The sequence below is a fragment of the Micromys minutus genome (genome assembly GCF_963924665.1).
Source record: "Micromys minutus genome assembly, chromosome: 30".
In the NCBI taxonomy this organism is placed as follows: Eukaryota; Metazoa; Chordata; class Mammalia; order Rodentia; family Muridae; genus Micromys; species Micromys minutus.
Genome location: NC_137965.1, coordinates 32,071,796 through 32,085,996, shown reverse-complemented (window position 1 = coordinate 32,085,996; position 14,201 = coordinate 32,071,796). Strand labels below are relative to the sequence as shown.

Sequence of the window (14,201 nt, the reverse complement as noted above, 5' to 3'; positions counted from 1 at the left end):
CAGCCATGATGTGAGCAGCCTCATACTTGTACACCCACGTACTGAGCCTGATCCCTAGTTCAACACATAACCTTGACTGGAGGTAAGACTGTCACAGAGATAATCTAGATAAAGTGAAGTCCTCGGACTGCGGATACGGCTCAGCTGGTACACTGCTTGTCTAGCATACACCAGGCTCTGCCTTCCATCCCCAGTACCACGGGGAACAACTCTTGTGGAAATACCTATGATCCAAGCACACAAGAGGAGGTAGGGGATGAGAAGGTTGGGGTCATCAGGCTACATAGGGACTTCAAGGACAACCTGGGCTGGACAGCTTGTTTAAAAACAAATAAATAGGAGCTGGAGTTAGGTGTGCACACATATTGCTCCTAAAGAGGACCCTGAACATTCTAAAATGCTACAAGCCAAGCAACTTCAACAACAGAACCTGGGGCTGGAGCTGTGGTTACGCCACTTGCTGGATTTGAAGAGTCCCTGGGTTCAGTTCCTAGCACCAATATGGTAGCTGCCCTGGGTAGTTTTATGTCAAGTTGGCTCAAGCTAGAATCATCTGAAAGGAGGAAACCTCAGTTGAGAAAATGCTTCCATAAGATAGGTAACTTGTAGGACATTCTCTTAATTAGTGGTGAGTGTGGGAAGGCCCTGCCCATTGTGAGTGGTGTCATCTTTGGCTTGGTGGTCTTGAGTTCTATAAGAAAGCAGGCTCAGTGAGTTGAGAGGAACAAACCAGTAAGCACCCCTCCATGGCCTCTGCATCAGCTCCTCCTACCTCCAGGTCCCTGCCCTGTGTGAGTTCCTGTCCTGGCTTCCTTCAGTAATGACGTCAATGCTGAAATATAAGCCAAATAAACCCTGTCCTCCCCGGCTTGCTTCAGGCCATCGCGTTCAGTTGCAGCAATAGAAACCCTCAGTGAGACAGTAGCTCACAACTGTTGACAACTCCAGTTCTAAGGGATCCAACACCTTCTAGCCTCCTTGTGTAACGGGCATGAACATGGTACACATAAATACATGCAGGGAAAACACTCAGACACATATAGTAAAAATAAATACATCTCAGCCTGGCAGCAGTGACACACACCTTCTCCCAACACTCAGGAGAGGACAGCAAGCAGATCTCAGTGAGTCTGAAGCCAGCCTGCTCCAGAGTGTGTTCCAGGATAGACAGATAAACCCTGTCTTGAAAAACCAACCCCTACACCCCCAAAAAAAATCTTTTTAAAAAATCAGAAATGGATAGTCAAGATGCTGAAAAGCCAGGATCAGGACCTGAGCAAGAGCTAGTCCAGCTGGGGCTGAGGAAGAGAATCTGTCCCAAGCTTAGGCAAACAGATGGCCAACTCTACCCATCACCTTCCCCCTGTGCACCACCCATCACCTTCCCCCTGTGCACCACCCATCACCTTCCCCCTGTGCACCACCCATCACCTTCCCCCTGTGCACCACCCATCACCTTCCCCCTGTGCACCACCCATCACCTTCCCCCTGTGCACCACCCATCACCTTCCCCCTGTGCACCACCCATCACCTTCCCCCTGTGCACCACCCATCACCTTCCCCCTGTGCAACACCCATCACCTTCCCCCTGTGCACCACCCATCACCTTCCCCCTGTGCACCACCCATCACCTTCCCCCTGTGCACCACCCATCACCTTCCCCCTGTGCACCACCCATCATCTTCCCCCTGTGCACCACCCATCATCTTCCCCCTGTGCACCACCCATCATCTTCCCTCTGTGCACCACCCTCTGTGACCCAGTTTCTCAAAATGAAGACACCAGGGATGCTGACCTAGGGCCCATTCTAATGACCTCACTTCAACTTGATAACCTCTATAGCCTCTACAAAAAGCCTATCTCCAAACAAGGTCACCTTCTGAGATCCTAAGAGTCAGAGCCTCCCCCACAGAGACATATTGAGTCCATAACACTTCCAAGATACTGTCAGTGGAGATAAGGTGTCTAGCACCTAAGAGGTGTGAACCAGGATCTCATTCTTCAGTCAGTGGGTGAGTGGAATACAGGGTACCAATGAAGAACACAAGCTCCAAGCCACAGGTGGTAGTTCAGGCTACCAAGAAAACTGAGGCAGGATTACAAGTTCAAGGCCAGCCAGGGTCTTAAAGCAAAACCTTGTCTCAGGGATGAGAGATGGCTCAGAGGTTAAGAGCACATCCGGCTGGCCCTTGCAGAGGAGCGGGCTTCAGTTCCCAACATTCACATCGGGAGTCACAACTACCTGTAACTCCAGCTCCAGAGAACCCTTTGCACTCTCTTGGTCTCTGCAGGCACCTGTATCCACACGTACAGACACACACTAATAAAGTAACCACAAATAAATAAATAATAAAATAAGTCTTGCTAGGCCTAATGGCACAGGCTTTTAATCCCAACACAGAGAAATTCCTTCTCCTTTTGACTCAGTCTGAGACCCCAGCCTACAGGCTGCTGCTGCCCAAATAAGAGTGGGTCTTCTAATCACAATTAACTGAATCTGGAAACTCCCTGATGGATGTACCCAGAAGCTTCTCTTTTAGGTGATTCTAGAACCTGAGGGTTGGAGAGATGGCTCAGCAGTTAAGAACACTAACTGCTCTTCCAGAGGTTCTAAGTTCAAATCTCAGCAACCACATGGTGGCTCACAACCATCTGTAATGAGATTCGATGCCCTCTTCTGGTGTGTCTGAAGACAGCGACAGTGTACTTACATATAATAAATAAATAAATCTTTAAAAAAAAAAAAAAAAAAAAGGATAACAGGGCTGGATAGATGGCTCGACGGTTAAAAGCACTGACTGCTCTTCCAGAGGTCCTGAGTTCAATTCCCAGCCACCACATGGTGGCTCACAGCCATCTGTAACAAGCCTCTTCTGGCCTATAGGCATACATGCAGGCAGAATGCTGTATACAAAATAAATAAACAGAATCTTTAAAAAAAATCTTTTAAAAAAAGGATAACAATGCCTGCCCAATAGAACCATGTAATTACCAGTCAATCAACAAGTAATTTCTAAGCACCTGCCACTGGACACTGGAAATACAGGGTGGACAGGAGAGCCAAGGTTACTACCTTCCTGAAATCAACATCCCAGCAAGACTGAGAACCAAACAACAGAGAACTCTCCTACTTCATCAGTAAGTTTGAACCATAGGAGGTTGCTCAGGCTAAGAAGTGGTTTTATTTTGATAAAATAAAACTAAACTCTCTTGGGCTAGAGACAGCTTGGTGGCTGAGGTACAAACAGCTCATGCAGAAGACACAGTTCAGTCTGATTCTCGGCGCCCACCTCAGGCTCATATCTCCTACAACCCAGCTTCAGGGGAAGAGGAATCAAATACCCATAGATATACACACAATTAAAATAATTAAACATTTTTTAAAGAGAACTCATCAAAGGTAGCTGTGCAGGGGACAAATGGACTAGAGAAGTGGTTTGGTGAACAAAGGTGCTTGCTGATGTCATGGCACACGTGCACACATACACATGTGCACACATACACAAACACACTTGATAAATAATGTAGAACACGTGTATCAAGAAAAAAAGCCAGAAGTGGTTGGTGTAGGATGGTAATCCTAGCTGTTCAGGACACTGAGAAAGATTACATACAAGTTCAAGGCCAGCATAGCTCAGAAAGCCAGTCTCAAAGTTCAAAAGGGGCAAGGGCAATGGCTAAGGAGGTAAAGGCACTTGCTGCCAAGCCTGAGTTTATGAGTTCGAGCCCCAAAGCCCACATAATGGAAGTAAAGAACCAACCCCTCTGACATCTACACATGCACTGTGGTACATGCATGCCCACTTGTGAGCACACACAAAATAAAGATCATATGTCGCTGAGACAGTGGCTGGGGCCCCTATCTCAGCAACTTGCAGAATCTTTGGTACTGTGGCCCTGCTAGCTGAAGTAGGTCACTGAAGGCAGGCCTTAAAGGAGATGCATGCTTCTGGTTCCTGCCTGACCTTTCTGCTCCCGATCCACCAAGCTGTCCAGAAGAACAAGCTGTGTTAAAAGCTCATACCACCTCCAATCAAAGTGCTCTGGCCTACCAGCCATGCCTCCCTGTGCCATGACAGACTGCGCCCCTAAACTGTGAGTCAGAATAAACTCCTCCATTATGATTTCTGTCAGGTATTCTGTTAAGGTGATAAGTTAATTTATGCATACATGTTTGCTTTCTACATGCTTTAAAATAGCCACAGAAGAGTACCAAAAAGCTAGGGCCACTGACATGGCTTAATGAGCCCGCTGCCAACCCGGGCAACTTGAGTTTGATCCCCAGGACCCTCATGAGAACCGACTGCTCCTGCAGGTTGTACTCTAACCCCCAGATGTGTGCTATGGTACATCTGTGCCCACAAATGATAGGACGGTACATACAAACATACATACGTGATAGACAGGTAGGTACATACATACATACACAGATACACAGATGACAGACGACAATACATACATACATGACAGAAAAGAGAAAGAGATGCAGAGATACATAGATGATAGATTAGATACATGATAGAAACATACATGCATACATTGATAGGTGGATACATGGATGGATGGATGGATGGATGGATGATGATGGATGGATGGATGGATGAGTGGGTGGAAGGATGGATGGATGGATGATGGATGGATGGATGATGGATGGATGATGAATGGATGGATGATGATGGATGGATGATGGATGGATGATGATGGATGGATGGATGGATGGATGGATGATGGATGGATGGATGATGATGGATGGATGATGGATGGATGGATGATGGATGGATGATGAATGGATGGATGATGGATGGATGATGGATGGATGGATGATGATGGATGGATGATGGATGGATGATGGATGGATGGATGATGGATGGATGGATGGATGGATGATGGATGGATGGGTGGATGATGGATGATGGATGATGATGGATGGGTGGATGGATGGATGGATGATGGATGGATGATGGATGGATGGATGATGGATGGATGGGTGGATGATGGATGATGGATGATGATGGATGGGTGGATGGATGGATGGATGATGGATGGATGATGGATGGATGATGGATGGATGGATGATGGATGGATGATGGATGGATGGATGATGGATGGATGGATGGATGGATGGGTGGATGATGGATGGATGATGGATGGATGGATGATGGATGGATGGGTGGATGATGGATGATGGATGATGATGGATGGGTGGATGGATGGATGGATGATGGATGGATGGATGATGGATGGATGGATGATGGATGGATGGATGGGTGGGTGGGTGGATGATGGATGGATGATGGATGGATGGATGATGGATGGGTGGATGGATGGATGGATGGGTGGGTGGGTGGATGGATGGATGGATGGATGGGTGGGTGGGTGGGTAGGTGGGTGGATGATGGATGGATGGATGGATGGATGGATGATGGATGGATGATGGATGGATGGATGGATGATGGATGGATGGATGGATGGATGATGATGGATGGATGATGGATGGATGATGGATGGATGGATGGATGGATGGATGGATGATGATGGATGATGGATGGATGGATGGATGGATGATGGATGGATGGATGGATGGATGCATGGATGGATGAGATAGATAGACAGACAGATAATTACAGTAACTACAACTTAAAAGTTAACAAATGGTTGAAGAGATGGCTCAGAGGTTAAGAGCACTGGCAGCTCTTCCAGAGGACCTGAGTTTGATTCTCAGCAACACGTGCTGGCTCATAGTTATCCGTACCTCCAGCTCCAGAGGCCTTCTTTTGGCCCCTGCAAGCAATGTATGCATTTGATGCACATACATGCATGTAATAAAAATGCCTATACACATAAATTTTTTTTCTTTTTAAGTAAGGCTTTTTTTTTAAGATTTTATTTATTTATTCCATGTGTATGAGTACACCGTTGCTGTTCACACACCAGAGGAGGGCATCAGATCTCATTACAGACGGTTGTGAGCCACCATGTGGTTGCTGGAAATTGAACTCAGGACCTCTGGAAGAGTAGTCAGTGTTCTTAACCACTGAGCCATCTCTCCGGCCATGTTTTGTTTTTGTTTTTTTCAAGACAGGGTTTCTCTGTGTAGTTTGGGTGTCCTAGAACTCACACTGTAGGCCAGGATGACTCCAAAGTTAGAGATTCCCCTGCCTCTGCCTCCCAAGTACAGGAGTGAAAAGACGCTCACCACCACTGCCCGCCATACATGAATACTTTTTAATAAGTCAACTAACATAGGGAAGCTAGCACGCTTTGCACAGTTGCTTCAAGATAGAGCTATGGTCCTACTCAAAACACTGACATGTGACAGTTCTGACATCACCTGAAAGGAAACAAAGGGGTGAGTCACCCCTCATTGTGACAGAAATACAGAATTTGCCAGCAGAGCCCTAGGATTATCCAGGGCATTCACAAGAAAGCTCCCGGCACTGCCCTCCTACAGCACACGTAGAACCCTGAGTCATCACTGTCAGCATCCGCAGAAGCCTGGTGCGATGATGAGTGGTACCCTGCCCTTCTCCCTCCAGCTTCACAGTGATTCTGAAATAAGCACAGCCTCACTCAGCTGCACTGCAGCACTCTGGCCCACACCCCATCCTCCACTGACTCCTGTCTCCCAGTCACACTGTGGATGTGTGTTTAATCACTGTAACACATCCCCACCATTTGGTCCATCCACATTGAACTCGTGACCCAGGGAGCTGTTGTGTGTAACATGAGTTAAGATGGGGAAAGAGCCAGGTGTGGTGGCTCACACCTTAAATCCCAGCACTCAAGAGGCAGAGGCAGGTAGATCTATGTGAGGGGACACACTGGGAGAGTTTTTTTTAACCTCAAAGAAAAAAGGTAGTACAGCTTGGAGCTCAGTGAGTAAAGTTTTTGATACCAAGCCTTAGTGTTCGACCCTTGGGAATCCATGTAAAGATAGATTAGAACTGACTCCTGCAGGCTGTCCTCTGACTCTCACATGCCACACACACTAAATGTATACACATATACAGTAAATTATACATATAAATTTATATACATTTACACATACACACACGTACATATACAATAAATGTGGTAGGATCGGATGAGATGGAACATTTAAAATGTCCACATAGCTAGGCCACAGAATGCCCAGATATTTGGTCAAACATTACCAAATCATGTTCTGAATGATATTAACACTCACACCAACACACTGTGAAGCGGCCAGCCCTCCCTAATGTGAGTGGGCCTCATCCAATCTTCAGAAGCCACACAGAAATGACCCTCTGCAGAGCAAAGAGAATTCTTCCCTGCAAAGGCCTTTGAGCTTGAGCGTCAGCTCTTCTGACTTTGAACTCAAAGCAGTCCGGAGCCTGCAACCTCTGGACAGGAACTGGATGCACTGCAAGTCCTGGGTCTCTTGTCAGCTGTGTGAGCCAATTCCTTGCGGACTGTGTATATGTGTGTATGTGTGCATGTGTGTGTGCGTGCACATGTGTGTGTGTAGACATACATTCATAAATACATACACACAGATACACTCACATACATATATACATTTTATATATGCATACATACATATACACACTCATACATAGCTTTATACATACATACACACATACAAACTCATACATACATACATATATACATACATACACACATACACACATAGAAGAGATCTGGATCCTGGCTCTCTGAACCTCAGAATTAGATTTACACTCACTAAAGAGGCTCCCTTCCCTCCAGAACTGACAGAGCCATGATGCTACCCCAGAAGTGAGGCCTCACTAGACACAGGATCTGCCAGTGCCCTGCATGTCCAGCCTCTGAAAGAGTAAGAGGTAAATGTAGCCAGACTACAGTTCCTTACTCCCGCCACCCAGACTAAGCGCCCAGATCCACAGCAGGGAAAGGAGTGTTCACCATAAATGGCCGGAGCAGCCACTTTAGATCCAGTGAGATCCTTTTACTAGCTCTGGAAAAAGTAGGAGCCTCTACTAGGATGAACATGAGAGGCCTAAGCTGCCCAAACCCTCAAACTATGTCTACTTCCTCTTCCTCCTCACAATGTCCCACAGAAGGGCTGGAGAGTTAGGGGCGCAGTAGTTAAAAGTACCTGATACTCTTCCAGAAGACCCAAGTTCAGCTCCCAGCACCCCCATCAAAAGCTCCAACACCATTTGTAATTCCAACTACAGAGGACCCAACACCCTCTTCCGGTATCTGAGGGCACTCACACAGACACAGAAATAAAAAATCTTTACGATAAAATAATAATATTATTAATTATTGTCTCAGTGGCAAACAAAAGTCCCATTCCACCAAAGTTGACCCTGGGAAACCCATTAGTTTACTGGGTAAATGGTTGTAGGCAACAGCTTAAGTAACCCCAAAGCTGTATGGAAGGTCTGTGTGTTGGCCACATAGATGAAGCCCCTCTCAGTTCACCATCCCCAGCATATATATAGTTAGTCCCGTCCCCAGACCCAGAGGCCATGTACCATTAGAGCAAAACTATCTACATATGTCTGGGAAGAGTGTCTAGATGCTCAGAGGAGGGCCCAATGACCCTCCCTAGCCCTTCTGCCTTAGTTACATTTCTATTGCTATGATAAGATGCCATGACCAAGGGCAACTTACAGAGGAAAGAATTTATCGGAGGCTTTACAGCTTCAGAGGGTTGGCATCCATGACCGTCAAAGTGGGAAGATGGCAGCAGACAGACAGGCATGGGGCTGGCCAGTAGCTGGGAGCTTCTATCTGACTAACTGAGAGACTTCAAAGCCTGCTCTCAATGACACTCCAGCAAGGCCACACCTCCAAATCCTCCCCAAACAGTTCTAATAACTGGGACCGAGCATTCAAACATATGAACCGACGCTAACCACTACTCCCTCCTACTTTGAGGGAGTGCCAATAGTCCACAGCCAGATTGTGACAACTCTTATAGGCAGGCACAGCTGATCTTATGAAGACAACAGAAAAGCAGGTGGCGGCTGCATTTTGCCATGACGGCCCCATTGGCCAGCCTTTGCTCCAGAACTTACAGGCTTTAGGTACCTCAGAGGCTAGCATGAAGCCACAACCCCAGCTGGAAAAGTCAATGTCCAACTGCCTACCTTTAATGATCTTCCCTGCAAATTCTCGGATGGACTTGAGGGAAGCCAAGTCGAGGTGCTCGGCACGTACATGAGGATTCAAGGTCTCTCCACGAATGTCCTTTGCAGCCGCCTCACACTTCTCCATGTCACGACAGGCGAGAATGATGTTGCCTCCTGGAACATGAAAAGAAAAGAAAACACACCTAGCTTACACATCCATCCTACAGAAATAAAAGCATTCACCCACCTTAACCCTGTACACAATTGTTCTTAGTAACATGTCCAACAGCCAAAAGATGGAAACTCAATTCTTAGCAGGCTTGGTGCTGTAGGCTGGAGATGGCAGTGACTCTGGAGGCTGAGGCAGGGGGACTGCAAGTTCAAAGCCTGCCTAGGCTACAAAATAAATTCAAGACCTATCTATGCTACGAAGTAAGTTCAAGACCTGCCTAGGCAACTTGGTAAGAACCTGTTACAGTAAATATTTTTAAAAGGCTTAACCTTAAAATTTTTTTTTTTTTTTAATTTCTAAAAAAAAAATGTATCGGCCCCCGCGGTCTCACTCCACGGATGTTGCTCTAGTGTGGCGCCGAGCACACGGACTCTGTTACTTGGTCCGCATGATGCCCCCTCCACACCATTCCCTTCACAGGCGGTTCACTCCGCCTGCCCTGCTGCCTCCGTCCAGGGTGGAATTACCACCCCAGCGTCTTCTTTCCTCCATCGCAATCACAAACATCACTTCAAAGCCCAGTAACTTTTCAAATGTGTTTATATAATAGATTCGCAGTTCACAAACCCTCTACACAATAAGATTACATCCAATAGACAAAGACACAAACTGCCCTTCTATATGGGATAAAGACCTATAGAATCCCTTAAATATTTATGTCTACCTATTGCCAGTTACAGCCACCAGGATCCAGGTCTGCTTTCCCCGGCTTCATCTTGATTTCTTCCCCCAATCTCTGTTCCTCTTCCGTTTTCCTACCTTTTTTCCGCCTACCTCTCCACTGTCCAATCATGTATCGCCTGAACATAAATCTACAAGAACCTGTCTCAAAATGTAACAACAGGGCTGAGAATGTAATTTAGCAGTAGAGCCCCTGTCTAGAATCCCCCAGCGAGGGACTGGGCTGTGGCTCAGTTGTAGACCACCTGCCTAACAAACAGGACGCCCTGGGTTCAATCCCAACATACACACACACACACACACACACACACACAATAGCAGATGTCCACCAACTAATCAATACATAAACCAACTGCAGTCTATCTATGCAGCTGCATACAATTCAGCCATCAATGTAGTGACATGGTGAACAGATCTTGAAACTACTACACTTAGTGAGTCAAACACAAAATTCATACATACTTCCATTTACATACAATATCCAGAACAGGTAAATCCACAAAGAGGGAAAAGACACAGGTTTCCTGGGGCTAGGGAGCGGTGAGTGGGGAACACGTGGGAAGATGGGAACATTTGAAGGATATATGACAATGTGCTACTGTTATTCTGAGAAATGCCACCAGAGGCTGTCCTCTGTCCTCCACAATCACACACATCCATATGCATGTGTGTACCCACCTCCCCCCATACACACAGAATTAAGCAAACTTATCAAGAGATACAGATACTAGGGCTCACAATTGGCTCAAGAGGTCATAGCACTTACTGCTAAGTCTGAGGACCAGGGTTCACACCAGGACCTACATAGTGAAAGGAGAAAACCAGCGTCCATCACTGTCTTCTGAACAACACATACACACACACACACACACACACACACACACACACAAGCTCAAACCCCATTCCACCCCAACATGCACACACTACATAATAAAAATGGTTTTGTTTGTGGCATTTTTTAAGAATGTGGCTACTCTAACAAGCAAAATTATGCAGTAGTCTTTTTTGTGTCTGCCTTTTTTTCATTTAGCACACTTTACGGATGAGCCATATTCCATTTATTTGTCTGCAAAACAACGCCAGGAATACGTATGCCTTTGAGGTATTTTAAACAAGGCTGTCATACACAGTAATGTGCACATAACTCTTCAAAACTCCAAAGCAGGTCTTACCTCTTTTAGCCAACTCCAAAGCAGTTTGTTTCCCGATGCCTGTGTTGGCTCCTGTCACGATAACAGTCTTTCCTGGTATGGTGGCCTTGCTGGGACAAGCCCCACCAGCAACATAGTCCCTGACAGTGAGAAACAACACAGTGAGTTCTGTCTGCCTCATGCCTGGACTTTTGAGTTAGGGTAAACCACTTGTAAGCTCACACCCATCACCAAAACCAAAACACATGGAGTCCTTGTCATGGCCTCAGAAAAGGATTGTTCTTACAAAGGACCCAGGATCACTTCCCAGAGCCCCGCATGGTGACACAAAACAACTCCAGTTCCACGGGATCTAACATCCTCTTCTGATCTCCGAAAGCATGGCATACGCATACATGCAGACAAAAAAAAAGCACCTCATGTAGGCCGTTAGCGATCATACACACACACACACACACACACACACACACACACACACACACACACCACACACCACACACACACACACACACACACACACACACACACACACACACACACACACACACACGTCCTTGGTCCCAGAACTCAAGAAGCCAAGGCAGGTAGATCTCTGTGAATCAAAATCAGCCTGGTCTATATAATGAGTTCCAGGCCAACCAAGGCTTCATAGTGACACCCAGTTTTTAAAACGCAAGGAAGGAAATAAGGAAGAGGACAGAGAGGAAAGGGAAGAAAGGAGGGAAAGGGAGGCAAACAGGTCGGGAGGAGAGGAAAGGGTAGAGAGAAAACGTAGAGAGTGGTCCAGAGACAAAATGAGCAGAAGATCCAAGCCCCAACTCTTCTTTCTCCCTGGGTGACCTTGGAGAGGTGACTCGCCCTCCTCCAGCTCGTCCCAGAAAGGCAGCACTAGTGAGTGAGTGAAGAATCCGGACGGAGACGGAGGATAAGGGATCTTTCTCTGGCCTCGGTTGGCATTCCCCTGCCGTAGGCCTCCCACCAAGCGCGCAGAGACGCACAGACTCACTTGAGCAGAACAGTGCCGCCGATCACCGTGCCCGCTATGGACACCGGCAGCAAAAAGCGGTTCATCTCAGGCTGGAGTGTCAATGGATCTGCACTCCAGGACACTCCGCGGACAAACGCGATGCACAGGGACCCACGTGCGCTCGCGCAGCGTGGAAGAGGAAAGACGCGGCCACTAGACCCGGGCTTTTGGAGGGGGAGGGGAATATGGGGGCGGGGCTTTAGAAAGCAAGCCTACGGCGCACTTAATGCTGGGAAACGTAGTTTCTGGAGATGTGGCGCGGCCGAGGTTGACAGGCATTGTCAGCTACCAGATCTAATGTCGTCACACTCTATCAGTCCAAAGGCGCCCTGGAAGTTGGGCTTTAAAAAAAAACTAAAACAAAAAAATACCCGGATGGTGATGGTGCACGCGTTTAATCTCAGCATTATGGAGACAGGGACAGGCAAATCCATGAGTTTGAGGCCAGCCTGGTGTACAGAGGAGTTCTAGGACAGCCAGGTCCATGCAGAGAAATATTCCCTGGGAAGTAGATAGATAGATAGATAGATAGATAGATAGATAGATAGATAGATAGACAGATGATAGATAGATGGATGACAACGGATAGTTTGGTACCAAGCATTTCCATTTCCAGACAGTGAGCCCCTGTAGAATGAACCACGACTTTTCTCCTCTAAATAATCTGCAAAGGCCTTGTTGAGGAAGGAAGAAGGTGGAGCCTGGATCCCTGGGTCTGAGGGAGGAAGGTATGATCTGGACTCTTGTGTCTAAGAAAGAAAGCCTGGGGTATGGGTTTTGGGGTCTGAAGGAGGAAGCTGGGACCCGGACCATTGGATATTGTCTTTAAAATAACACAACTCATGGGGTAAAGACCCTTGTCACACAAGCTTGGCAGCTTGTGTTTGATCCCAAGAACATGGTGGAAAGGTAAACCAACTCCCAAAAGTTGTCCTCTGACCTTCCACCATGGCGTGTGTGCCTACAGACTTACACACCAAAAGAAAGAGTAATGTGTTTAAAACATACTGAAGCATTGTTGTCTAAAAGCAGGGGGTAGGGGGAAGGAAGACAGACAGATGAACAGGTGGAAGGAAAGAAAGAAAATTAGGAAAAAGCTACAGACTATGGGCAAATGCATTCTGTGGCTAGAAAATGTCCCAGCACACTTGACATCTGATCTGTCTTCATGAAGATGAAGACAAAACAAGATAGTATTTTTCAATTGACAGATTGGCACATTGAAAATTATGATAAATATTCGGTGTTGGCAAAGATCAGGGGAAACTCCCTGTTGGTGGGAGTCAATTATCCAGTGTTCCTGAAAGTCTAGTCAGGCACTTGTCACAGGATGAGCCGTGTGTACTGTTGACCCAGACATTCCTCTGTAAGGAGTTCTGCTTAGGAGATGATCGGTCACTCCAAAAGAAAAGGAACAACTGGCCTTAGTGTGTGTGCACTTGTGAGCTCACTCACAATGCCTTAGTGTGCTCTGTGAGTGCTCACTCACAACGCCTTAGTGTACGCTTGTGAGCTCACTCACAATGTCTTGCAACAATTACTTAGCATGTCTTGTGTTCCGCACACAGTTACTGAATTTAGTCCTTGCCCACACAGTTTCCCTGACAGTGACAACAAAGGGCCACTCTCCTGGGGCTGAGGTCGCTCAGTGGTTAACAACACTTGCCTCTCCTGCAGAAACCCAGGTTTAGGTCTCAGCACCCAACAATCATGTCTAACTCCAGTTTCAGGGGCTCAGACACCCTCTTCTGACCTTCTCGGGCACTGCACAAAAATGTCTCTCAGGCAATTCAAACAGGTACAACTTCACACGCATAAGGTAAATAAATAAGTTTTCATTTAAAAAGAGTGTTTTTCAAATGTCTGAGCGCCTTCATCTACCATAAATGTGAGGAGGTGTCGTAGTTAGGGTTATTCTTGCTATGATAAAACACCATGACCAGAAGCAAGTTGAGGAGGAAAAAGATTATTAGGATAGATTACAGCCTGTGGTTCAGTTAGTCCAACAATGACTGTCTACCAAGGAT

The 14,201-nt window shown here is 46.6% G+C and overlaps 1 protein-coding gene across 6 annotated transcripts in view; it reads right to left on the bottom strand.

The window, feature by feature from the left end:
- Positions 1 to 12,332, bottom strand: part of RDH13 (retinol dehydrogenase 13) — a 39,540-nt gene extending 27,208 nt beyond the window's left edge. For 4 of the 6 annotated variants that reach the window (XR_013975632.1, XR_013975633.1, XR_013975634.1 and 1 more), the window contains exons 1-3: positions 12,154 to 12,332; positions 11,169 to 11,287; positions 9,102 to 9,257 (exon numbers count right to left, since the gene is read on the bottom strand). Coding sequence is in view for 3 of the 6 variants with exons in the window: in XM_080941949.1 (XP_080798075.1) it covers positions 9,102 to 9,257; positions 11,169 to 11,287; positions 12,154 to 12,218 (340 nt within the window). In the remaining 3 variants the exon portion in view is untranslated. Of the gene's footprint in view, positions 1 to 9,101; positions 9,258 to 10,762; positions 10,797 to 11,168; positions 11,288 to 12,153 lie in introns of those variants that run through there. The other 2 variants (XM_080941950.1, XM_080941951.1) reach the window with 2 other exon arrangements.
- Between the last annotated feature and the right edge of the window lie 1,869 nt (positions 12,333 to 14,201).